General features: G+C 39.7%; 1 protein-coding gene across 2 annotated transcripts in view; it reads right to left on the bottom strand.

Annotated features, from left to right (window-relative positions):
- The window catches only part of THOC2 (THO complex subunit 2), a 65,479-nt gene that overhangs the window by 13,673 nt on the left and 25,283 nt on the right, over positions 1-26,523 (bottom strand). For both annotated transcript variants that reach the window (XM_072124312.1, XM_072124311.1), the window contains exons 11-33: positions 22,969-23,141; positions 22,645-22,840; positions 21,704-21,745; positions 21,460-21,590; positions 20,927-21,028; positions 19,031-19,115; positions 18,397-18,490; positions 16,883-16,963; positions 15,896-15,992; positions 15,409-15,526; positions 12,113-12,292; positions 11,827-11,991; positions 10,598-10,873; positions 10,192-10,333; positions 8,611-8,768; positions 8,258-8,386; positions 6,883-7,014; positions 6,096-6,280; positions 5,554-5,738; positions 5,051-5,153; positions 3,004-3,440; positions 2,067-2,125; positions 650-685 (exon numbers count right to left, since the gene is read on the bottom strand). In XM_072124312.1, coding sequence (XP_071980413.1) covers positions 650-685; positions 2,067-2,125; positions 3,004-3,440; positions 5,051-5,153; positions 5,554-5,738; positions 6,096-6,280; positions 6,883-7,014; positions 8,258-8,386; positions 8,611-8,768; positions 10,192-10,333; positions 10,598-10,873; positions 11,827-11,991; positions 12,113-12,292; positions 15,409-15,526; positions 15,896-15,992; positions 16,883-16,963; positions 18,397-18,490; positions 19,031-19,115; positions 20,927-21,028; positions 21,460-21,590; positions 21,704-21,745; positions 22,645-22,840; positions 22,969-23,141 — 3,306 coding nt within the window. The remainder of the gene's footprint in view (positions 1-649; positions 686-2,066; positions 2,126-3,003; positions 3,441-5,050; positions 5,154-5,553; positions 5,739-6,095; positions 6,281-6,882; positions 7,015-8,257; positions 8,387-8,610; positions 8,769-10,191; positions 10,334-10,597; positions 10,874-11,826; positions 11,992-12,112; positions 12,293-15,408; positions 15,527-15,895; positions 15,993-16,882; positions 16,964-18,396; positions 18,491-19,030; positions 19,116-20,926; positions 21,029-21,459; positions 21,591-21,703; positions 21,746-22,644; positions 22,841-22,968; positions 23,142-26,523) is intronic.

Genomic DNA, 26,523 nt, shown 5'->3' with positions numbered 1-26,523 from the left:
ACTTATAAAATAAAGCTGTATAAATATGTAAATGCCAGGCTCTAGCTTCTCAGCCTAATTCACGGGCCCTGCAGCACTTCTAACACCTGCCTGCTCCTTCCATACTTCACCACTCTGCATCACTGAACTCACTACGACTGCAGGATTTCCGGCAGAGAGCGGAGATGTCATCAGGATGGGGAAACACCAAAGGAACAAAATGGCGAAATGCTGCATTGGTGGCTATATTATGCTGTAATAGCCACATCTGACTGCTGCCATCAAATTAAGTGTCATGCAGAGAGGGGGGTTTTCTGGAAAATGTCAGATTGCTTGGGGGTCTCAGACCCAGCATACCACAGATCAGCTTAGTTAGCATCCAATCAAATGAATGAGATATGATAAACAGTAACCCAAAGTGACCACTACACTGAGAATGGAGCAATCTACTTTCAGTTTCATGATCCGTGTCTGTAGGGGTGCAGGGTGTTGTACACACTAATGTGTCATTATGGAACTACATTATGGATGCATTCTCAATATTTTTATGACAGGAAAAACCCTCAGACTTACAGAACATATTCTGTTAAACAATGAACCATTACCAAAACCAAATCACATCAACTTAGTTATATTTTCAAAATACAACAATGATGAAAGGAACTCAAACCTTTGTTGAAGAGTCCTTAAATTCATTGAGGTTGTCCTGTAGAAAATGAATGGAGATGACACGTGAGCTGGATAGTTGTCAGTAACCGAGACCCATGGTGGTGACCTCGAGAAAATGCAGCTACTCCTTTGAGGGGGGAATAAATCTTTTGATGCTGTTAACACTGAATAAAGAAAATCAACATGGAAACTGCTACATGTTAAACGGACTAAACTTGGCTAGGCATAGATAGAAATCATGGGGTGTGGAAATTTCACCGGAAAAAAAAAAATGGGAAGAGCTAATCAAAACGTTAAGATTTTAGCTCTAAAAGATTTAAGGGGAAGGGAGTAGGATAACAGAAGTGAGGGCAAATGAAATGTACAATGTGACATTAATCTTGTTGCAGAACAGTCCTTTTAATAAGAATATTTTCTGTCAAGTCACATTACCTTACCAAAATATGAGAAAAAAGTGAAAGAAAAAAAAAAAAGTGAAAAAATATTGAAGAAAATCCATTGTAAGGCACATCTTGGTAATCCAAGTGCTTCATGGACAGAAGTAAAGACTTACAGTTTTGATGTGGAAATGAAGGGGTTAAAAAAAAAAAAAAAAAAAAAAAAAAAAAAAAAAAGCAGCATTGAAAAGGAGTATCAAAAGGAAAAGGAAAAAGAGAAAGGTGCAAGGGTACAGAAATCACTAGTCTTCATCACTGGCTATGCCCATGGCAGCCGCCGCTTGAAAGCCAGTGCAGGCTCCTCTTGGTGTGCCTCCAATGGAAATGCAGAGACCGACATGCAATGGGATCAAGGTAAATTTTCCTTGGATACATCTAACCGATGCTGCATTCTCATATAACACGACTACTGCAGGTTCCATCACCGGACTTTACAGTGAAAGCTTTCCCGACCTCTTCTTGGAAGGCACAGTGCGGCAAAACGAATGATGCATCGCCTGAGGATTTCAGGAGGTATCTCAACATTCCCACCGGATCCAGGAAATCTTCACTAGAAAATTCGCCCACAAAAATAGAAACCAGCACACCCAGAGTGGGGGGTGGAAAAAAAATCTCCTCTGCTCATGTGGATAGCAGTTTGCTTGTAGCCATTTCAGAATAAATAGCAGAATGTAATAATCAGGCACTTCAGCACAAGCTTTCTTCACACTATTTACAAAAATATCACTGCTAGGTCCTTGAAGATTTAGCTTTTTTTATTTGCCATTTTAGAAAAATACTTTATAGAAAAATAGTCCAAACGGGGCAAATTTCGTTATCGTAAATTTCAAAATACAAAATATCAACACAAAAATAAAGGAAACCAAAAAACCTCCAGCGACTTCCAGTGGAAAATTGGCACCCAACTTGAAGGAAGACGGACTCTTGTATTCCACACAGGTGAGCCTAATATGGATACAGGCTTCCTCATGCTATACTAACCTTTACTGCTGAGGAATGTGATGGGGAAGAATGCGTATCAATTTTACGTCGTTTTTGTTCTAAAAGGGGGAAAGAAATTAAATGGGTGTTAATAATGGAGTAACGATAAAGTGCAATAACATGTTAACATGTTTCAGAGTATGATACAGTAAGGCAGCAGTAAGGTAGCCCCTTTTGAAAGGGGCTTTCCACCCTTTTAATTCTCATAACCAATATTTGGAATAGGTCAAAAAAAAATCAGACAGCTTGAGAAGCTCCACCAGTCAACTGTTCATGGCTGCCTGGAGTACTGCAGCTACACAGTGGAGGGCTCCATAAAGGTGAAGGTCTTAAAGGAAACCTACCATGAGTAATCTATCAGAAGTAGATGTGATGGTAGATCTCTCCTTCCTGTCATCCTCTGCCCTAATCTGTAATTTAATAATCCTAGAACCTAACCTAACGTGTTAAAAACTTTATTTTAGCAATATGTAAATAAACTACTGTCCAGGCACTGGGAGCTAAGGCTAGTACACGCCCCAGTAGCCTCTGCAGTTAACTTACATATTACTAAAATAAAGTTATTAACACGTTAGATTCAGTTCTAGGATTATTAAATTACAGATTAGGGCAGAGGATGGCAGAAGGAATCTACCATTAGCTCTACTTCTGGTAGTGGATACTTCATGGTAGGTTTCTTTTAAGGGTCATCAGTATCAAAAAGGGGGAAATCCCCCTTAACGCTATTCTCAATAAAATGGTGTTTTACCTCCTGTCCACTGTGCAACATGTCATTTTATGACACAGACTGAGATGGCCATTTTGATACATGTATAATCTCACGGTGAATAGGACCACTACAGTAAAACATTAACTTGATGACATGTAATGCACTTTTATTCCCAAATTCATTTGATCCTTCACTAAGGCACATTATAGTTACACAAATAAAACTTACCCCTTTCAGGTTCAGAGGTCTCCGATCTGGGAACAGGGGACTTCAAGGACCCAGCAACAGCCGTTTTATCTCCTCCTTTGGACCCTTCTTTCAATTTAGACTCCTTAAAAACATCTCTCTCTCGTGAGGGCTCCTTTTCTCTCTCCTTTTCTGCAGCCAGTTTAGATTCAGTGCTTGTCGTTGCAGCCTTAGCTTTTTCTTCCTTCTGAGATTTTTCTTCCTTCTTCATTTTTTCCTTCTCTTTGTCAGATTTGGGAGTTTTCTCCTTGACATCTCTCAATTTTTCATCTTTATTAGGCCGCTCTTCCTTGACTTTATCCTTCCCATCCTTGCCTGGTGCCTTGGTCTCTTGTGGAGCAGCTGGAGTCTTCTCCTTTTTATCCTTCTCTTTTTCCTTCCCCATTTTGTCTTTGTCTTCCTTTTCCTTAATAACTTTGCTAAGGGCAAAAGCAGAAGTAAAAATTAGGGAGGGTACCTAGTGTTCTTTAGTTGTGTGGCATGAAACTAGTCTACAATTTATCCTACAGGTATTTCAGAAATAATGAATAGTTGACATATTTACAATATGGCTGTGTTTATGAGGTAATGCCCCCAACACCTAATGCATTGAATCCAATGCTGTGCTCAGCGAGCGGCAGTGGTCGTGTGGGCATGCCCTTCCCCTGCATACAAATGGAGGCACCCATGGAGATTTCACAGGATAACCGGAGAGCCGCTAAAGGTAAGTAGAAGTTCTTTTTTTGTTTTCTTAGCAGCCATGGCCAGTTATATATTTTGTTTAACCCCTTAATGAAACAGTCCTTTTTTGTTTTTTTACATTTCCATTTTTCATTCCCCGCTTTTCCATAACATTTTTCAATTCACTGTATACACAGCTGTTGTTTTCTCTGTACCAAATTGCACTTCCTAGTGATTATATTTAATATTCCATACCGTGTACTAAAAAAAACTGCAAAATAAATCCAGTGAAACTGACAAAAACATTTGCGCCATGTTCTTTTGGATCTTGTTTTTACGGCTTTCATTGTGCGCTCCACATTACATACTTTAGGTCAGTACAATAAAAGAGATACTAAATATATGTAGGTTTTATTATGTTTTAGTAGATAAAAAAAACTTTTGTACAAGACTTTTTTCCCCCCTAACTTGGCCTATTCAGAGGTCAATAACATTTACATACTGCGTATACCGTGTATAGAGCCGTGTATGGCATGCTCTGCTCGACTGGCCCCTTCCATCTACCCCTCTCTATGTCTAATGCCTCTTAAGATGTCGTGCGACCAGGGTGATGTCCTCTAAGGTGTAGTCTCCATGGAGGCTGCTGTGATTTCATGTTATCAGATACATACAAGGGGTAGACGCTGCAAAGCAAACAGGACCTTAGAGGACATCACCTTGCTCACATGACACGAAGTGGCCAATTATGCCACAGTGCCATGTCCTAGCAGTGGGACCAGTCAATCAGGAACTAGGAAGCGGGGCAGTGCCGTGAACACTACATATACTGGACCCCATTACCATAACCCATTACCAATACCATTTGCATCCTTTTTTTTTTTTTTTTCAAAGAAATTTAAAACAACAGGGCATAGGAAGGTAAAATAAACGCAGATCCTGCAAGATGAGGCACACACCAGTATGTGCTTGGTTTACAATCCTTCATTCTGGAGGTAGAAATGTTGACTACCGAGCATATTAACTAGTAACAGCGTACATTTAGGTCCCCGGCAACTCTGCACTTCCTTACCAGTTGCGACCTGCTACAGACTGGCTGCAAAAATGACAATACTCTGCATCAGGATACTGGACCAAGATGTGCACAGCAGTGGGATACTGTGGATCCCTGAGCAAAGTATGTTTTATACATACATGAAATAACCTTTTCCACTTATTTATCTAATACAATATAAACCTGACCACAAGATAGTTCTGTCCACCACTGCTGTATGAATGACGTAATACCATCATATAATCCAGAAAGATAAAAGAACCATATACATCACTATGTGTGGTCATTTGCCAAATAAATCTAAAGGAGATAACATACCTATTAGAAGAACTACTTCCATTATTCACAGTTACTTTGGGTGTCGTATTTGCAGCTTTGGTAACAACTTTTAATGTATTTTGAGATTTCTCCTTTAGTTTTTCTGAAAATATAAAGAGAAAAACCTAATTATTAATATCACAGAGATGAAAATCCAAATTAAAGTAAGTTGCAGAAGTACATGTCATACTAAAAATACACAACTGATAATTGTCCTCCCTGTGTCTGTGGCTTTTTTCCTCCAAGGTTCACAGTGACAAAGGCAACATGGTTCTAGTCTACTTTGGACATCTCGTTCCTCCTCTGTTCAGAACACCATGCGCAGGCACAATGCTAGGAGGACATGTATCTGAATCACACCACCTTAACCACTAGGAAACTTGGGAACCCAGACGCAGGCACAGGCAAGCTTTGGGACCTTAAACACCAACTGCTTGAAGGTATACTGGTGTTTTATGTGCCCTAATCCAACACAAACAGGTTCTAGCTATACTGGTACTGACCAATATCCTCAGTGCTGGTTTCTTCTGGCTTAGCTGCATTCACCATGACCGATGCTGACTGACTGGCAGCTCCTGGTCCATTCTGTACTGTAGTTGGAATGACATTCCTGGCAGGGGAATCTTTATGATGAAATTCATTTTCAGGTACCATGAAAGATTTCCTGCTTTTCAACTGTCCAGAGTAGCTGTAAGTCGCACAACATGTTAAAAACACCAAAGCCAATATCAGTGAGAAGACACGTACTGCGCTCATCTACAGGGTACTATGGTGAGAGAGATCATCAACTAACATATAAAGGTCTCATTTGAAGTTAATATATTAATAAAAGTCTATTGCAATTAGCATGTGTTGTTTCTGTTAATACCATTAATAGCGCAATTTATATTCCATAAACTGAAACTTTTCTAACTATTAAAAAGGGTTAATACCACGTTAGCTACTGCGTTTACGGTTCTAAGTCAAAAACAACCCTCACAAAAGCATGATAACATCCAACTGGCATCTTTTCATAATCAATTTCCACCTTTTAATATTATTTTACCCCATAGCCAATGCATAAAGATCAGGTCTTTTTTCCTTCTCCTCTTGACAGATTTTGTGCACTCTTCGTTCCAGGGCTTGTCCCAAGTTGAGCACTTTGGGATACCAAGGTAAGATTTTGGTCAGCACAATAAGAATATTCCTGATATGAGTATACTCCCCTGTCTCCAGGCAATGTACTGATGCCTACAAAACATATATAAAATACATTAATAAAGGAATACTCTCCGCATACTACATACATAGACTGTCCTATCCTTCTTTCCCAAGATTTATACATTTCATTATATTTTTGCATGCATGCGGCCAGATATCACTACAGATGTTTCAGTTATTGCTTTAGTAAGTTTCATCTTCGCATATAGAAGAACAGTTATGATATAAAGGTTCAAGAGGGCGCCCAAGAATGTCTATCCTCAGAATAGACGATAAGTGCAAGTTGACCCATGGCTCCTGCAGCTGTCAGTTGTTTGGAGTCAGGTAAACACGGGGACATGATAAGATTGTGGCTTTGTGTTCCTGTTGAAGCCAGAAGCTGTAACTACAAATTGGATCCAGTCGTCTTTCTAGACACCTCGTCTGTAGCAAAGGATTCAGCCACTGCAGATGTAAGGTGTAACAGACACTGTGTCTACGTATTAAACAGTGCCCGACCCCCACTGTCAACGATTAATAGTCTGTCCTGAGGATAGACCATAAAGGTTATCCTTGGCCATCTTTATACCAGGAAACCTTGAAAACATTTAAAAATGTGTTTTAATGTTCTACATCACTTTTGCCAACAATACCTTAGTTAGTTTGTAGTGCCATTTGTGAACAACATGTCGGAAATTCTCATAATCCAACTGGTCTGCCTTGTTGCCTCCATCAAAATTGGATGCCCTTAGAATTGTGACAAAACCTGGAAAACTTCCACAATCCTAAGATATAAAAGATGAAATGGAAAAAAAAAACTGTTAAAGATTTACATTCACTAAGCAGGGGACAGATGCAAGTGTAGTCTGAAGTGTAAGCAAAAACTTCACCTCAAAGCTTCCCAACCCAACCGCCCCCCCCCCCCCACCAAAAAAAAAGAAAAAGCATTTGGAGAGTTTGACGGGCGACAGTCATTGAACAAAGAAAAATGGTCTCTTTTCATATTTATATACATGATCATGCTCTTCTACATGGGTTGTCTGACATAACGTTATTCCACCTTCTAAAATAGTTTGTTACGTGACTAGATAAAAACGCTTAAATAAACCCCAAAATACCCATTACTGACCCGATAAAAATGCCTGCTAACCTACCGGTTCCCAGTAATTTCTGTTGATTTTCCTGCAGCAACAATGCATCATAAACCTATATGACTGCTACAGCCAGTCACTGGCCTCAACAGTCACATACCAGACTCTGAGGCCAATCATTTTCCTATAGAGCAATAAGAACCAACAAAGCGTCTTTTTTGTCATTCTACAAAACTCCTTTAAAACTAGCCCACTCAGTTCAGCATGTCATTTATATAAAGTAGGAGTTATCACGAATCCCTTTAATAACAGGTTGGGTCACTCTATGATGGGCAGCTGCTGTCACTCCAGTGTCTGTAATATAAAGTGCCTTCACTGAACCAGTAAGTTCCCTGTAACTGGAATCTGCAAACCCCCAGCAGCATCTCGTCTCTGACTCCAATACACACAGATAGGAGGAAAGAAAGTCAATGCTTCGCTGACTACTGACATGTACAGCTGACATGCAGCAGGAAGTGACAGAGAGAAATTTGGCTGAGAAATGTGTTAGCAAGGAGAAGGCAAACTGTCAGGAGCGGCATGAATATGTAAATGCAGCGGCCGGGATTTTAATCACTTGTCTCCAGCTGATGATGAAGCTCCACAGTACAGAATACAACATGAAGCATTCTCACTAGAAGATACCAGCACAGGATGACGTATCCTTCTACTGTCACATTCAGTGTGACAACATTTATTTTCCTCAATACGCCGATAACATCCCCCCAAAAAATGCAGCTAAATCTTACTGTAATTAATTGTAACAGGTCCGGATGGCTAGAGTGCAATCCATTTTAAAAACCTGCCCTGCCAGGATATGTGACCTCCTAAGGCAGAGTAAATACAGAACATGACATGAACATCATTCTCTGGTCAAGATTTTTATCTCCTTTCTTACCTTGTCATATACTGCGCGATCACTGTGCCACTTAGTAACAGTTTCCAGCATGCAACAAAGAAATCTTCCATAGCGGCTGGCTTCATTCTCTGTACAACTAGCAACAGTGTAAATGATGTCTGAGAAGACCTGTATATCAAAAAAGATGAGAATTGTCAGACTAGAACGCGGTTTTAAAAGGCTGTTGTCTTTCACATGTGCCAAATAAACTTACAGATCCAGGCTTTCTATGGTGCCTGTGACTCCCATCACTAACTGCACTACAGAAACTTAGTACTGTGCTTTATAAAGTTCCAGCATTATAAACTTGTGAAACTGCCTTACTAGAAAGATCCTATTTACAAGATACTTACTCGATCATAACATAGCAGCGTAGAAAAGTTAGGAGTCTTCTGCAAGTGTACAAGCTCTACAAACCGCGCACAGTATACAGCATCAATAGACGAGAACACGCAGCGGGGAAATATACAAAGCTGTAAAAATTTGGTAATCGTCTCATTCTTGGTAGATCCTGAAACAAAATACAGAAGAATTATATAAGCGAGGGAATGGAAGGAGAATAAAATATAGATTGCTGGTCCAAAATATTCTAAATAATATGGAAGCCTGTTAATACAGAGCAGACTTCGTTATATCTAAGGATGTCTGCAAGTACAAAGTCCGCAAAAGGCAACATATAATATTGTCTTGAGAAACTTGCTGAGTTGAACTTTACCTGAATTGTCAATTTTACCTGAGGACAGCACGCGATTCCCAATTATGAATATCAACTTTTACAAATACCAAAAAGTGGGAAGAGCACAAAGTCCAAAGCCTCCCCATTTTCTTTGGCAAATAAAAAGTAAAAAAAAAAAAAAAAAAAAAAGTTATAAGGCCTCTTGTCGGTCATGCTTGATGTCAAGGGAGCTTACAAGGTAGTAAAAAAAGGCGTGGTTTTCCTTATTCCATCCTGGAAAACTTTACATATTTTCCAAGAATCCCCCAAGTGGAGCATCCATGGCTAGAAGACTCCACACGCCTACACTGTGGCCTTAATTGGCAGTCACAAGCCTCTCACATAGAGCAGCGCTGCAGAATATGTTGGTACTATATGAATAGGATTGAAGTTAGTTATAAGCTATTTGTAATGATATTAACTACTCAGCTTCTACAGACTTTAAACAAATTCATTGTAGCTACCGGTATATATTTGGCCAGTCATTGTCTGCAGTGGAACCGAAATGGCTTTGCATATCAAATTAAAAACCAAACACTGCCAGACGGTAAAAAGGAAATACAAACCCTGCCTTATGAGACTCTATTTACTATCACAACCAGGCATGGATCTGACTATGTACTGAAGCATTTACCCTAGCAATTCAGCAGACATATAAATGGCTTGGCACAGGAGTGATGAATATTTACTGCATAGTAATGAGTTTAGACAATTTTCCTCCTTCTGCATATTAGTTCACCTGGGCAAACACTTTCCATGCTGCAATATATCTACATAGTAAGCATTTCAGGAAGCTTATCAGCAGATTACCGGCGGCATTTATTATTTCACCTACTCCTCTCCGACAAGTTACAATGAGCTCAGTTCTATTTTGATCCCATTGTGTAAAAAGCATGACTCTCATATTACAATGACTATCGTTCTGGGAAGCTCCAAAAAAAAAAAAAAAGTCACCCGAATAGGTTTATGCAATTCATCAACATTTAACCCACGTCATGCCAGTAGTCAGGTTACTTTATTCATGTGAAATGTCCCAAAATAACATTACATTTTAGCATTTGTTTTTCCTTTATCTTGACCTTGGAACAGCTCTACTGACCCCCCCCCCCCCCCACCTCCCAAGCTACGTGGCTGGAGAATGTTCTGCATGCTTCAATACAACTTCTAATCCTGACAGATTTGTCACTCAAAAGTCAAGAGAAGGAGGAAAGCCACTTACGTGCCAAAAGCCAATTGTCCTTCTCCAATTTCATCCTCTGCAGGACTCTAGCCACATGCTCCGACTGCTTTTTCTCTTCCTCTACCAGTTTATCCTGTAGAGCAGTGCATCTTTCTTTTTCCTTCTTCTTTTTGTTTGGAGGCTACAAAATAAATAAAAATTCTTAAAAATGCAGCTAAAAGAACATTTTTTGAATCCATCTACAGTGTGAAAGCTCATGAGCCCTGTTTATTTACAGGCTAAACTCCATCTCCACCCAACTAGACTACACCTTCTCTCCTGCTGCTGAAAATCACATAGCTCAGAGACTAAATTAAGCTTGGGAATACAGCAGACTTCTAAAAAAAATGTAAATATGAGCAAGGGAAGTTTCTGACATGGATTTACAAAACAAACCCAAATTTACCGTCTCCATATTGTCGTCAATAGCTTTCATTTGTATTTTCAGCTTGTTGATTTCTCGGTTGTAGCTGGACGTTGGAACAGCAAGGTCGTACATTGTCAAGGACCAAAAAGTAGCATAAAACTGAGGGCTGATGTCCTCCCACACTTTAGGAGGGTGTAAGGAGATGACAGCTTCATGAACCGGAGCCATGACAACTTCACATGATGAAATGTACTTGTGCACCTTATGCTGCTGTTTGTTTCCCTTCTCTGTCTTCTTCAGCTCATCATATTTCGACTAAAAAATTAAAAACATAAAATTACTATTTATGAAAATCTTATTAGAACGGTCGAATTAAAAAAAACACACACAACATATCCCACAGCTAACCCTTTGGCTATTCAAAACAAATTGTAATCTTGTACCCCACGAAAATCTGTAAAGACATGTAGGTCACATTAAAAGTGAATCAAGCAATAAAAGAGCACTGTGGTGCACCACGGTTGTGGTCACAAGGCGGTGGCGGACACTCTTGTCTATCAAGGCAGGGTGGGAGACACAGTAGACCTTACAGCTATGCGTAAGATAAAGTGCTGATTTACATATAATTGTTTTCTGTGAATTTGGGACAAGTGACCAATACAGTTCCCAACTACTGAAGAGGAAGGTCTTCTGCTCCCTGTTCATTCCCGAGGCTGGAGAAGACCATGTGATGCTGTGCTCTTTGTAGCCTGCAGTATAGCCTTGTGTCTGTGCATCTGTGGATGCAGAAGCCTCATGCAAAGAAAATGGGTGTCAGTGGGTCTCCCTGTTTCCTATAAAACCCACTATCCCAATCTATTCCTGCATAACTTTCTGTGCTCCCCTCTTTGCAGCACAGCCTTTACTATGGACACTTTCATCTCTCTCTTCTACCTGCTCTTCCGAACAAAGCCCTGACTATACACTTAGCTATTTCACTACTGGTTCTTTACAGCTTCCAAATTCCACATTGTGAAGCTTCTCCTCCATGACAACTGCAAGGCTAGGTGAACATATTGATGCAAGGTGTACTGACAATGCAGGGCTCAGTGGATCGGCCTTTTTTATTTCAATTTGATTAGCTGCTTAGCACCTTCCTCACAGAACACAAGCTATGGTAAGGGAGAGCTGTATGCAGTACACTTAGATATAGGGCAACATTGCACGGTGAATATTGCAGGTACCCAGTTTTAAAATAATTATACATTTTTCTACAGAGCAATACTTACTGATATGTGATGTGCATACATTGGTCTTGATAGGAAAAATGCTGCATCATGTGGAGTGTGATACTGATTGCATAACACGTCTATTGAAGGAACACGTTTTATGTAATCTTCTGTGCTCAGATTGGATGCCAGGAATCCACCAAATTGCACAAGTGTGTCGTGACACTGGAATAAAGAATGGGCAGGGAACAATTTGTGATGTTACTTTTTACATTAATGGTCTGCAGCCTGTGTAGAACTACAACTCTCAGATGAGCCATTTATATTCTCAGACTAACCAACATACCTGGTCATACAGTTTTCCCACCAGCTTCAGATGCTTCTCTCCTCCCTCCTGGAAAACCACTCCATTCCTCTGCTGAGCCATCAACAAGCACAATGGAAGTGCCAGGTCATGGTCCAACAAAGCGTCTTTTAACCTTTGAGAAGATTTCTTGGTATTTCTTATTTGGCCAAAATATCCACCCTAAAGATAAAAAGAAATTAAAAACCATTAAAAACTAATGTTAACAGTACATTTACCTTCTGTAGTTATCCCATAGCTACACTGAAATGTTAAAAGCGGTTGCTTGGGCTTCTATATTTCAGAATATTTTATTTTAACAAGAAAAAGTTATACTTACCTCCCCCCGGATCTGTACATATACAGAGGCAAAGCAGTGACGACATAACCAGGAGCTGAAGCAAGATATGAATGAAATGGCACTGCCTCATCTCTGTATACACAAAGAGACTGGTAGGGACAGGAGGCACAGCACTGGAGTACCAAGAAGAGACCATCTGCAGCACTGAGAGGTTCTTGTAACACCCCCATAGCCCTTCAGCCTAATAACTTCTACTCCCAAATACTCTAAGGAAGCTGGAGAGATTAGCCTAATTAAACATCTGTTAACACTTGTGTTTACAAAACACAACCATTAACACATTGCAAACACATATGTTAACATACAGTTAACATGTGAGTTTGTTAACTCAATGTTAATGGCAGAGTTAACATTTGCGTTTTGTAAACGCAACTGTTAACAGCCTTTTAATTAGTCAAATCTCTCTTCAGCTGTTGCAATACGTTCTTAAACGCATGCGTTAAACGCGCTGTGTGACTGCACCCTAAACAAACCTATAAATGTATAACTTAAAAATGCCCCATGTATGAATTTGTTCCTATAACCAGTATCACCTGCATCAGATCATGGATGCATTTTTTAACGCATGCTTTTTTTTAACGGATTGCTTAAAAACGGACCAAAACGCCATATGTGGCATCACCATAATCCCGGTCAAATTGACCAGGAGGGGCTCGTAACATTGTAATTGTAAGACCCTACTTCATGCCACCTATGAAGTCAGATGAGAGGAAGGAATATTCACGAGGGCAGTGCTTTACTTGGTGCCTGCTTGCAAACAGCTGGTTCTTGGCTTTCTGCGCCATCCCTAACCTATCCCTTTGCATTCTTATACAAAGACTGGGGAGGTTGTAATGCAGGTGTGACTTGTGGAGGAGAGAAACCACCATATTGTGAGTAGTGCCTCAGAAGTTTGGTAGGGCCAATAGTAGTAGAACTGAGCTTTCTAGATGAGCTGACAAAGCTTGAAAAAAAATAAATGGGATCCCCAAACAGGGCGATTGTTTAATCTCAACTAAAATAAGAGAGGCTACACAGAGTTAAGAGCACAGCCGTATGACTACACAACCTCTGTGCACTTGAAGGTATAGTGCCAAAATATTCATCTATTTTTCAGTAATGCTTCAGTGAACACACACAAAAGTATGATTACACATCACTCATTTCCAACACTGTAGTGCAGCACAGTGGGCTCACATTTTATTCAAGCTTTCATTTCAACTAGAGACATAAAGAGGGGATTAAATAGCCGCTTAACAGAAAATTAAAAATAAATAAATATCCCACCGCCCATCTTGCTCAGCAGGATCACAGATTCCAAGATATCCCTTTTTAACTTTTTTTTTAACTCATATGTTAAATTGGTCAAACTGTGTACTTGCAGTGGTCCTTTCCCTGGGTCTATGCCATTTCCCAGACTTTTCAGCTTATCTGAAGACAGCCATGTTATTGCTCAAAGCCTCACAAGTCAATATATGAAGTAAACCGGAATGTTCTGATCTTTGCAATCAGACTAGATGAATGGCGTCTTCCTGCTGTGTCAGCTGGCACTGCTGGCTTCAGATATACTGCTGGGAAAGCTGGCAGCACAGCTCTAAGCTTTATATGACAGGAGCTTCCCCCAGCTACTTAACAACAGAAGAAGTACAAGACAAAGCCAATGCCCAAAACCCTCCTAAAAATCTGTACCGCCTTAAGTATTTACATTATTTATACACTTCATCCACATCCTATTCTGCACATTAACCCCATCACCTCCCCTAACATCCAGTGAAAAATCTGTGTGTCTGGTGTGATTCTACAGATCAGCAAGACAAATGAGAGACATTTCAGGGCATTAATTCGGGTCTATTTTCTCTGCTTTAAAGGAATAACGTGTGTGACAAGATGAAAGATACTCTCTCTTTTCCTATACAGTGCATGCATACCTTAGGTAGCAAGTACAAGTTATACCCCACACCTTGGCTTCCTTTTCCCCTCAACAATCTGATATGCAGACAGGCAGCTAACATTTTAAAGCATACCAGTCAGGTCATAATGCAGACTCAGTGTATCTTATGCAGCCCGGCTCCTCTGCCTCCTGCTTGTGGTTGGTATTACGGTCACCTCTTACAAGCAGAAGGCAGGAAGCCAAGACTCCTAGCACACAAAAGATAGTATAAGTAAGGGAAGTTCTCATCTTCATCTAAACACTGTAAAGATTGACAGACTATAAAACGAAAGTTCTGCACCTTCAGTAGATCAGAGAGTAATGATCTTCAGCAGGACCCTAAGTAGAGAGTCATCTAGGCCTTGTTCACACTAATTCTTGCCACCACTTGATTCTTCCATGCCAAAATAGGCCTCTAGATTAAATCATTCTATACATATCATATGGACCCGCTTAGAATAAAGATCACACTGGTCAAAAACTGCTTTGGAAGCCCAACAGCGGAATTTGTTCAAGATCAGAAAACCTGGGCCAACTACAGTTGTGTGAACATATCCATACAAAATTGAGGAGGGGCAGCTTGGATGGAAGAGGGTTCAAAGAACTGTCGGAAGAGATCAGAAAAAAAGTTGCTACATTCCTTTATCTCATAGAAGGTCTTGCACCGGCGAGACTGATATGCCATCTAAGCTATGGATTGGTGGAAGAGGCCACATTGCCCTTTATAAAAGGGCTCCAAATATGACCGGATAAAGCTCTACCAGAATAAAAATAAGAATAAAAATCTAATAAGTTAGCAACTAAATGGCTAGAGTGCCCTATTGGTCTAAAACAGTACAATCATGAGACACTGAAGTTGGACAAAAAAAAGCTTTTCTGTCATCTCCCAATAAATATAGTTGTAGATGAACTATAGTAATCAGCGACCAAGCAGCATGAAAAAGTGAAGTTTCTTTATTATTCTGGTGTGGGCGACAGACAATATACAAGATATATAAGCATCAGCAGGCGTCACATTACATCCCTTACCTCAGCTTTAAGTTGCTCTCCGCCAGTCATTGCTTCGAGCTGCTCCATTGTGATTTCCTCTGTAATTTCAATCCCAGCCATCTTTTGTACCACCTCTTTTAGAATCAGTAAATCAAAGCTGTAAGGAACATGTGCGGACGAGAGTGATTGAGTAATGTGCTGCATTAGTTTCACAGTCACAATTCATGGGAAATAAAGCTTTGAAGTCATTTACACCCATGGCTCATACACCACTTGTTTTACAGGAAAACAAACAGTAGATCTTCCTTCTATGCTCTGTGTTACCTCCTCCATGGCTTCCAGTGAGTGGTGTGAGCTACAGCACCAGGCACAGTGAAGATGTAATCCTGCTGTATGCATCACCCTACTTTCTACATTTATATGAGGCACTTAGGGTAAGACCTCCACCAAATAAACATTAACTAGAAGAAAGATCATCCACAAAGGAAAATCAGGAGAAAAAATGAGTGAATAGGAATGCACTTACCTCTTTCCAGCTTTCAGCTGATTTGCTACATACTGTAGAAGACCAGCCAATTCGATAGGATATTTCCTAAAAATTGCTCCACAAAAGCTAGCCAGGCCTGGAATACAAAGATATGCAGAGCTCATGCAACACATCATTCACAGTCTGAACTGTGACAGAAAGAAGCAGCAGGGAACATCTGCAAGGACACCGCTGGCTGCCAACAACCACAGTATAAAGACCTACAGATGTAGCATTGCTGTATAAATAATTATTCAATAGATTAATGTTCAGTGACTAACAAGGACTTCAGCTGATCAACTCCATTAGAGAATTACGGCTGGTTTTATCCTTAAAGAACATCTACCACCAGGATGAAGGACGGTATGCAAATGAGCCTGAGTGGTTCCAGGCCCCATAGGCGTTTATGCGAATGAGCCTGCGGGGCTCCAGACTCCATTGAGTCCTTCATCCTGGTGGTAGATGCCCTTTAAAGGAGGTTTGTAGTGTACATCGCGGCAGTGTCTGCTAGCGTTATCGGAGGTTTCTAATAACGCTAGCAGTGTAACACTGCTGAGTCTGTTGTAGCACTAGGAGATGCTTACTTTAGTAAGCAGCTCCTAGTGCTGTTTTTACAGGTGACAGGTCATCTTTAAAGCTGCAATATGGCTCCATGTTTTATACTGGAATACATATCCTGGGCTTCAAAAATTGGTTATATATAAATATATATCTGGAGGTGATACCTGCCCTTCTCATCCTTACTCTAGTGTACATATTATACAGACAACTAGAAATGGAGTTTCCCCCACTTAACACTTCCCTTTAAAATATTGGGGTCAGCCATCTTGACCATTCTCATTGTAAATATGCCTCCTGATAACAAACATGTAAATCAGAATATATGCCCAGTATGCATCACAACCTGCAAATTTTTTTCAAAAAATGATTTTGGAGTAAATAGTGTCATGTATTTACCTGGACCTATTAATACGGAGTTATACTTACTCTGCAACCAGCTGGAGATTGTGGTGTCATCATGCTTCATCTTCTCCTTCTCGGGATTTGCAAGCGCTTCAATGATACAGTCTGAGTGTACAGTTAAAGCATATAAAAACTACAAGGAAATACCAACTGTTTGGACACAAGTGTATTGAAGGCTTTATCATATAAATACAGCATGTGCCCATACAGCTCATGTCAATATGAAGAATGATTAATAATAAGTCAGTCAATGTGGGTGTCAGTAATTCCTGACAACTTTTACACAGTTCAGGGAAATCTACCATCAAAATAAAGCAAGATAACAAGAAACCTCATAGATCCAGGGACCATGACTGATCTTCTTATATTTGTTATCCATGGCATACTTTTCTCTAAAATCAACTTTTAAAAATATGTTAATGAGCCTGTAGGGCTACAAGGGTAGTACTTCCGTGCTGCAAATTCACAGGCTGTTACACTGTGCTGAAACTTCCTGACCTGCTCCAGAGTGTGACTGTTCCCTTAGACCACGACAAAAGAACTGTGTGCTGGACAGTTCTCATTAACCGACCCCACTATCATTAATCACACTACCCTGCAGAGTGTCTTCTTCCCAGCAAAACAGCAGAGCTATACTGTAGTCACGATTTTGATGGTCAAGAAGATATCCAGTTACTTGGAAGACTTCAAGTGGATAAATAGGAAGGGGGTGGTTTCTCTTTTGTTTCCCCTCTTACTGTATATACATTTAATTTTTGGGCTGAAAAAGCACCACTCGCCAACACCTGCCCATCCTCATCCCACAGGTCTGCTTCTTGATCATTGCCCGCCGGCAGCGCCAGGTCTGTGCATGCTAGCCGCGACTGACATTTGCAAGTGGCTGACGCCATAGAGCCATGCATGCTGGCAGCGCATAGACTGTCATTGCAGGTGGGACTGGATCAAGTAGTGGACCTGTGGGTTTGGGGTTGGAAAGACGAGTACAGAATTTTTTTTATTTTTATGTGCTGGCTAGGGGACTGATTGGCTGGTTATAGGCTAAGGGACTGGCTGGCCGGCCAACGTATTTTCCACCACAGGCTTATACTCGAGTCAATAGGTTTTCCCAGTTCTATGTGGTAAAATTAGGGTCCCATTATGGGCCTTTATGCAAGTATACATACGGTATTTCTCTGTTGGGTGCATTGATAGATTTGTGTAAAAATTTTCAACTTTTTTACCCATCCAGCCAAGCTTACCACGTCCAAGCTGTTTAGTGTTGCTTCTGATTGATCTTTAGAATTCAGATGTTGAGGTTTTAAAAAAAGCCCCAAATCTTTGTGCCCAAAAAATACTCCATTCTCTGGCTGGTGTAGGAAAAGATTTAGAAGGGATTGCTCAAGAATTGTGTGACTCTCCCTTGATGATAAATCAAATAAGTAACCCACCCAAAAGTCAGATGCAAATTTCCAGACTAAAGATAAATGGGCCATAAATGTTTCTAAAGACTAAACTTGATATGGCAATGGCTGCTAAGATATTTAAGATAAGAAGGATACACGCTAGGACATCATAGTTCAGGGAAGTGAGGTATTTCAGCGAGTCTACAACTGGAGTTATTAAGTTGTCATATTTCTGAATCTGTGAAAGTATCTGTAATATAAAAGAAATAACTGTTTTAAAGATCCAATGAAAAGGTTTTGTATTTTTGTAGAACATGGAAATACAACACTAATGCAGTTCTGCTCCTGTGTACTTTTAGCATTCCCACCATTCTGTTTAAGTCAATGCTTGGATCCAAATTACAATACACAATATTGCTACAAATTACCATATTCTGTCTTGACTAGAGATTAAGGCTGCACACAATCGGACGTATGCCCACATGGCTACGGCTGGGCTGGCATACATCCGCTGCGATGGAGAGGCGAGGGGTGACCTCTCCCCTCTCCATAGAGATCCAAGGCTTACGGCCCGTAACACGGGGAAAGATAGGACATGTCCTATGCTTTTTGCTGCTCAAATTATAAAAAACAAAAGCATCTCGTAGACTTTACTTCTAGTAAAAAACAAGGAACATCAGCTCTAATGCTGTTCAGCCAACTTCAGTAATTTCACCACTGTCCTGGCTTTCTTTTCATGGCCCATCTAGACCTATACCCACAAAGGTAGGTTATGAAACATCAAACATACGTAGTCAAACAAAATTGTTGGGTTACTATGGCTAAGTTTTCCTATTTGCCGTCCTGATGGTTTCACATTTTCTTTAGTTAGACGTCTGGAAGAGAAAAGAAGGGACAAAACAGTGAACATTTGCTACACCTATAACACAGTGTTTTATGAGGGCTATTAACAATTTAATTGGCCATAAACACACACCAAGTGGATGAATAAAATGAAAGTCGGGAAATACATAAAACAGCTATGGAGGCTTTTACATTTTTTTTTGCGAAAATTTAAAAAGGCAAATGACTGCAGCCGACTGTGGCTTCTTCTATATATATTATAACTATGAGCCATCACAAGCAAAGATCTTATCTAACACAAAAATTCTCAGTTAACATTTGCAGGTAATTAAAATATTTTCTGTCAATGGTCTATAAAATGTACAAGACTTGGGAATTGGGAGGTTTTCATCAACTACTGTACAAAGGTTTATAATGGGACTGGCTATTTAATGAAAGAGATAAGGATCTCATGAGAAAATAAACTGGTCCACAGCAATCTGTGACTAAAGCCATAAAGCCTTTAAAGGGGTTTTCCCACCAAACAAGTTAGGCCCTATCCACAAGATATGGCCTAATATGCTGACTATTGGGGGATGAGAACCCAACAGATCACAAGAAACCCCTCAGAGCTCCCCCAGATGAGTGAAACAGACGGTTGCACATGTCCATTCATCTCTATGGAGCTGACTAAGATTGCCAAGTGCTGTGCCCAAATTGTTGGGTGGAAAAACCTCTTTAAAGGGAATCCACCAATCATCAAAATCAACCATGATAAGCCAGGGGCACTTATCCATAGATCCAGATATAGTGACTGATGTAATCATCTTATACCCATGGCCTCTACCTTTTTTTAAATCAACTTTTAATAATATGGTTATGAATCAGAAGGGCCTTGGATGTGTTACAAGAGCCCCTCTGTGCTGTGGCTTCACCATCTACCCCTCTCCCACTGTGAGGTTACAGCAGGCAGGAAGAGGGGAAGTGCTCCTGCACAGTGTAATGCCTGTGAAGCTTTAGGCCAGATGGACTCTTGTAATGCCCCCCCCCCCCCCCAGAACTTTTGGCTTATTAGCATAATTTTAAAAGTTGCATCTAGAAGGGAAGAGGCCATGGATAACAAATATAAGATTACCACAGTTAAAGTGCCTGGATCAATGAATAAGGGTCCCTGGCCTATCAAAACCAGAGTTCTGACACAGCAGCGTAGATCCTAGAATATAAATGCATTTTATTCAGCAGATGTAGGATTACACTGCTACCTGCAATTGTTTGCAGCCATCTTTGTTCATTTGATGGTAAATTTCCCACCTAGGTCAGGAGTTAAATACAGCTGTTTTACCTCATTTAACTCCTATACAAGTAAATAGAAGTTACAGAAACAGTGTAGTAGAATGAGCCATGTTACCTCTAACTTCCCTTTACCTCTACAGGATAAATGGAAATTGCGTAGAACTGCTGTAGTTGAATGTATCCAAATCTCTCCACCAACTATTTCACAAATGTCTTAAATAAGAAATAACAATTTAAATATTTGGTTGCCTTCTGGCACCCCACTGAGCAGCTGAGAAAAAGTCAGGAATGTTACTACTGTCCACTATGGAGCTGCAGTGCTGTTCTGGGCCATATAATTTCTAGTGGTACTGCGGCCCATTCAAGCAGTTGCCAGGGTGCTATGAACTGAGTCGCTGCCCCCCAGATAGTAATGGCCTATCTGAAAAATTTGTCACCAAATTTAAGCACCAGAAAAACGGGGGGGGGGGGGGGGGGGGGGGGAACACACAACACACAACCTCCCCCCACTTTCCCAGCACCAAGACAACAACAGACTTGCCACCACCAATAAAAGCACCAGTGTACTTACTTCATAATGTATTTGGCTCTATCAATGGTTTGTGCTTTAACTTTTACAAGCAAGGGATGATTATTGTAGGTTTCATTTTTCCACTGCCCATAAAGACGATATCTTAAAAAACAAGAAACAAAGAAATTACTACAGAGATAAAAACAGCCAATATGCTACATACAATGAGGGAGATGTAATATGGTGTTGCAGGCTCCACCAGTGCAAAGACAGACAACACTAGTTTTTTGCTGTGCCACATTTATCACTGAGATGTTAAATTCCGATGCAGTTATAAACTGTTGTGTTCCACTTCTAACAACTTCATAAAAGTTGTGGCGCAAAGTGTAAAAGTGTTGAGCAGGGAGTGTGTACTATTTTTCCTCACCCCTAACCCGATAGAGGCAAGTAAGTAATTTTTAATTTAGCTTTTTGACATCTTTCTCTACCTATAAAGCAGCTCTTAATAAAGTTGCGGGTAGAAGCCTAGTAAAGCAGAGGTCTGGCTTGACAGGAAGGTCATTACATGAAAACCTACAGCACATTATCTGTACCTGTATTGGTATGGAAAGGTTTTGATCATGCCCCAAAGCTCCTCAGACATACATGCATTACAATCCATTAATGTTAAAGATGGAAGTAAAACTTGGTCTGTGATGCTTAAAAAGCAACTGAAGAGGATTTCCTATAGCAAACGAGAAAATGACGAGATTAGAAGCAAAGCAAAAAAAAAAAAGAAAAATCAATCATTTTTGTACATAACAGTTCCACATCTGTTGAGATACATTAGGTACTGACCATCTTTTCTTTATCTTCTCCTTTACTGGAATCAGACTGAAACTGAGAAGAGAAAAAAAGAATCAGACAGTTATTATCCAACAGCTCTGTAGGGCTAGACAACTGAAACACACATCATATTGTTAGGCTATTAATCCAATATTAATTAAGCCTAACAGGCTCCAAAATGAGAGGTGGAAAACTTAATAAAACTTCCTGTACAATCTAGGTTTACAAAGGAAATACCACAAAACTAGCTTCATTAAATAATATAGAAGTAGACCAGAATTCACAGAAAAATTGGCAAATCAGCTGACTCCGATGTTACAGCCACTTCGTATATAAAGATTAATAAAGCATTTAAACGCTTTACATCTATTTAATAACATAACGAAAATAATCGCCGGCACCAGATCGCCCTAAGCTGGTGCATGGCATTTTCAGCTTATAACCACCATCGGAAGTGGTAGGTTTCCTTTAATGCATTAGATCTATTAACTTCACTGCATAATGCTAGGTCAAGATTCATCTCTCAGTATCAATGACACACAGAGCACTGGAGACCACCCACTTGACAGTTTACTGGCAGCGAGCTATACCACAGAGCACCCTTTCTTCAGGCCATAACTGATGTATTGCCATGGTCCATTGAAGGATCTCATCTCACATTAGTCACAGGTTGTGTTACCTTGTGTGTTGGTATACTACATGGCACAAAATAAAAACCTGCCCAGATTGATCTACTTGTACAGTATTGGAATAATAAAGATCTGTTCATATGTATTTTCTATTATAATTATATCCATTTATACAATGGATGGAAAGTCATATTTAATTACATATTGGTAAACAGACGCCACAATCACTGCAGAAACTAGTGCAATATTAATGCAGATATTCTCACATTTGGGGAAAATAAAATAAAGGAAAAGTGAATGCATTATTCACATTAAGGTACAAACCTCCTTCATGAAGGCTTTTCCTAGTCTGACAATTTTTGCTAGTAAAATGGGATCATGTGATAGATGTGGTCCGAGGAAGCAGAGCATACTGAAAACATCTCTTCTCAAGTCTTCAAAACACTCCACTGGCTTGGGGGCTTTCTTGCTGTTCAGAGAGAAGACACGAGATCCCTTTGCACCTTTAGGCACTCCGACCCTAAAAGAAAAGGAAAATATGCATTACATACCAAATCTACAGGGTGTAGCATGACAGATTGAATTTATGTTATTAGGAAGTGTAATGGTATCTTAAATATGGGGACACCCAAAAAGAGCAGTACCTACCTTCGATACAGGGGTTCTATGGTGACGTGGATAAGGTGACACAGTGCTAATGCAATTGGCTTATGTGATGTGGCATAAAATGGAGGCATCTGATCCATTATGTTTTGAGCATGATGCCAATCCCCAATCTTCATCAGGGCTTCCAGCAATCCAAGCTTCTGGTTATCAGGGGCCTGTAAAGAAATGACCCAAAGTAAGTAAAGCAGAAAAGTGGTTTGTAGGAGGCTGCGGTGTCTGGAAGAGTTAACTTGGTACTACCCCTTTAATATTCTTAAACAATGGGCCAAAACCTGTAACAAATGTGGCTCTCTGAACTTCAGGCCGAGGCAATGATGTATCTCCTCCATTATTTTAAAGGGGTTTTCAAGCATCTAACAGATCTGTAAAATGAACACTAATAAATGGCTTCTGCTGGTGTCCGTTTGCACCAATCATGTCAGCATTTCTGTTATTGGGGTGAAAAATTAGAACCAGCAGCCCAATTTTTTCTGTCTTAAACAATGAAAGTACCGTACTTACACAAGTGCTGCCAATGGTGATTAACAGAAGCATTAATCAGTGTTCATTTTATCAGATTTGTTAGGCTGCATTCACACGTTTTTAAAAACGCAGTAAAAAAAAAAATTTTCCTAATTACATTGATATTGACAATTGCGTTTACAAAATGCAACAGCATTGTGTTAACACATGCATTTGTTAACGTGAAGTTAACACAAGTGTTAACAGTTGTGTTTTGTAAATGCAAAGGTTAATTTAATTAGGCAAATCTCTCTTTAGCCATATCATTGTGCTTTGAAATGCATGCGTTAAACGCCACATGTGAACAGGCCCTATCAATTCAATTATCTATGACGAGAAATAACGGAGGACGGGGCATTAAACCAGTCCTGAATCAATGACATCACATATTCACCAGACCACTGCAGCCAATAGTTTGCTTGTGAATGGGGGAGAACTATGGACAAGCCATTTAAGACTACACCTTACATAATAACCAAGAAACTAAGTAATTCCTCAGTTCACACAGTAGAGTTTTCTTCAAAGTTTGTTTAAAAAGTTAGATAAAATTTTTCCATCAAAGCTTTCCTGAAAAGTAAAAAGGGCATCAAAAACAACACGTCAGCAGAAGTAATGGGTACTCTGGGATGCTTAGAAATAATGTACAGTCTTTGGAAGTTAATAATTTAACCGCTGAGCATATAATCAAGTTATGCTGCTTTCAACAATAAAATATGAATTAGAATTTTGGTTCAGCTCATTTGTGCCGCCTCGTGAGGATCATTCTGCAATTTTATTTACATTCACGGCACTAAACTAAACAAACCATGAAGTCATTTGGCACAATCCAATTTAAAAGAAAAACTTAAGGAAAAGTCTGAGAATAATACTAACATCATAAAACACTACAGGCAAATACAAAGTGTATAATTGAGGTTTTGTCCGCATAGAACCGTCATCATTAGCAAGACAACCATAAGAACATAGAATGGATGCGAATTATGAAATACCAGCTAAAAGTATATTGTTCTGCAATGACAGTGCCATTTCCCTATGGCTAATATGCAGATTACTAGATCGGGATAACTATTACAAGTTATTATCACAAGCAGATTTATTTCTGTATTACTGATTACAGCCAGTGTTTTCTATTCCTAAAGTCAATCGAGACAATTGGTCTATGGCTGATGGCCACCCTTCCCCACCCCAGGACCAGTTTATAAATCCATTGTAATTTGATCTTTTTATTTGATTTTTTTCCCCCGCTAGTGCAATAACAGTGATCTTATGGTAAAAGCCCACAGGATCACTGTTATCAGTGGTAGGTATACAAGCATGCAGAGAGGGGGCATCTTTGAGGGAGTAAAACTGCCTGTATATGCGGGTATAGGAGTTAACGCCACCAGTATAAAAAAAATAAATAAATAAAAAATTATATAGGGCCAGAAAAAATATTTGAAGTGGCTGACCCAAGATCTTTGGATAGGGAATGGTGGGGGTGGTTCGAACACAGAAGCCCCACTCATCCCATGAAAAGGGTTTCCCTTAGTTGATGTAGCAGGACACAACCTTCTATCTCTCCATTCAGCATCTACAGCAGTAGCACCAATAGCCGGTCAAAGCTAGCTCTACACAAAGACACTGAATGGAGCAGCAAAATGCTTCAGATCTGTGAATACGGGATAACATTAAAACCTGGGTCACCACTTAAAGGGCATCTACTACCAGGATGAAAGACTATATGCAAATGAGCCAGCAGGGCTCCAGGCTCCATTAACATATATGGAGCCTGGAGCCTCTCAGGGTGCGGTCACACATCGCATTAAAAGCATGCGTTGCATTCTCATGCGGACACCTACCGTTAATGTATTACTTTATATATAGCTGTTATGTTCGTTATCTTTATGTGTTTATTTGATGTAATCTTTAAAATCCTAATAAAATGATTGAAATAAAAAAGCATGCGTTTAAAAATGCATTGCAATGGCCGAGGAGTGATTTGCCTAATTAAACAGCTATTAACACGTGTGTTTACAAAACGCAAATGTTAACGCTTGGGTTAACATTGTGTTAAAATTGTATTAACAAACACATGCGTTAACGCGATGTTAAAGAATGCGTTAACGGTTGTGTTTTGTAAACACACACGTTAATAGCTGTTTAATTAGGTAAATCACTCTTCAGCCATTGCAATGTATTTTTAAATGCATGCGTTAAACGTGTGACCGCACTCGCAGGCTCATTTTCTGTCCTTCATTTTCTCCAGGATGGTGGTAGATGACTTTTAAACTTCCATGGATACTAGCATTAGTATATTTTACTGCCACAAGTGCCTCTTCCAGTCTGGTCAATTTCACAGTTCTGTCAAATTAAAATAAAACACAAATCATAAAATTAAATGCGAATGCTAAATGCCCTTGCCCATTTTATGAAAGTCGTACACGGTCAAACCAGCTAACACATTGTATCCAACAGCCTAAGCAAAACATTTGATAAATAAACCTAAAAAACGTTCTTCCTGTAGGCTGCATACATGCCATATATTCCCATCTATTCCCTGAAAGCAGAAAAGCTGTCAACTGCTCTTTGACATGTTTCTGACAACCGTTGTGACAAACCGTAATTTTTTTTTTTTTTTAATTTGCAACACACCTGAAACCCAACACATCAGCAGAGACTTGCATATAAAACATAAGATTCATGTGTGAAAAATTCATAGATAAAAAATTATGCTGTAACAAAATCACAAGCAGTATCTTCCCATCTCCTACAAATCGCTTAACCCCTTAAGGACGCAGCCATTTTACAACTTAAGGCTCAGTCCCATTTTTTGGATTCTGACCTGTGTCTCTTTACATGGTTATAACTTTTGAACACTTACTTATCAAAGCGATTCTGAGATAGTTTTTTCCCCACATGTTGTACTTCATTTTAGTGGTAAATTTTGGCTGATTATTTTTGTAAATAAACGCAAAACTTAAGAAAAAAATGATGAATTTTTAGAAAAAAAATTGCCATTTTCGAAATTCAAAATCACCGCGTTTTCAGGCAGATAGA

Source organism: Engystomops pustulosus, chromosome 9 (assembly GCF_040894005.1).
Source record: "Engystomops pustulosus chromosome 9, aEngPut4.maternal, whole genome shotgun sequence".
NCBI lineage: Eukaryota > Metazoa > Chordata > Amphibia > Anura > Leptodactylidae > Engystomops > Engystomops pustulosus.
The sequence above is the reverse complement of the archived record's forward strand: the minus strand, read 5'-3'. Positions and strand labels throughout refer to the sequence as shown.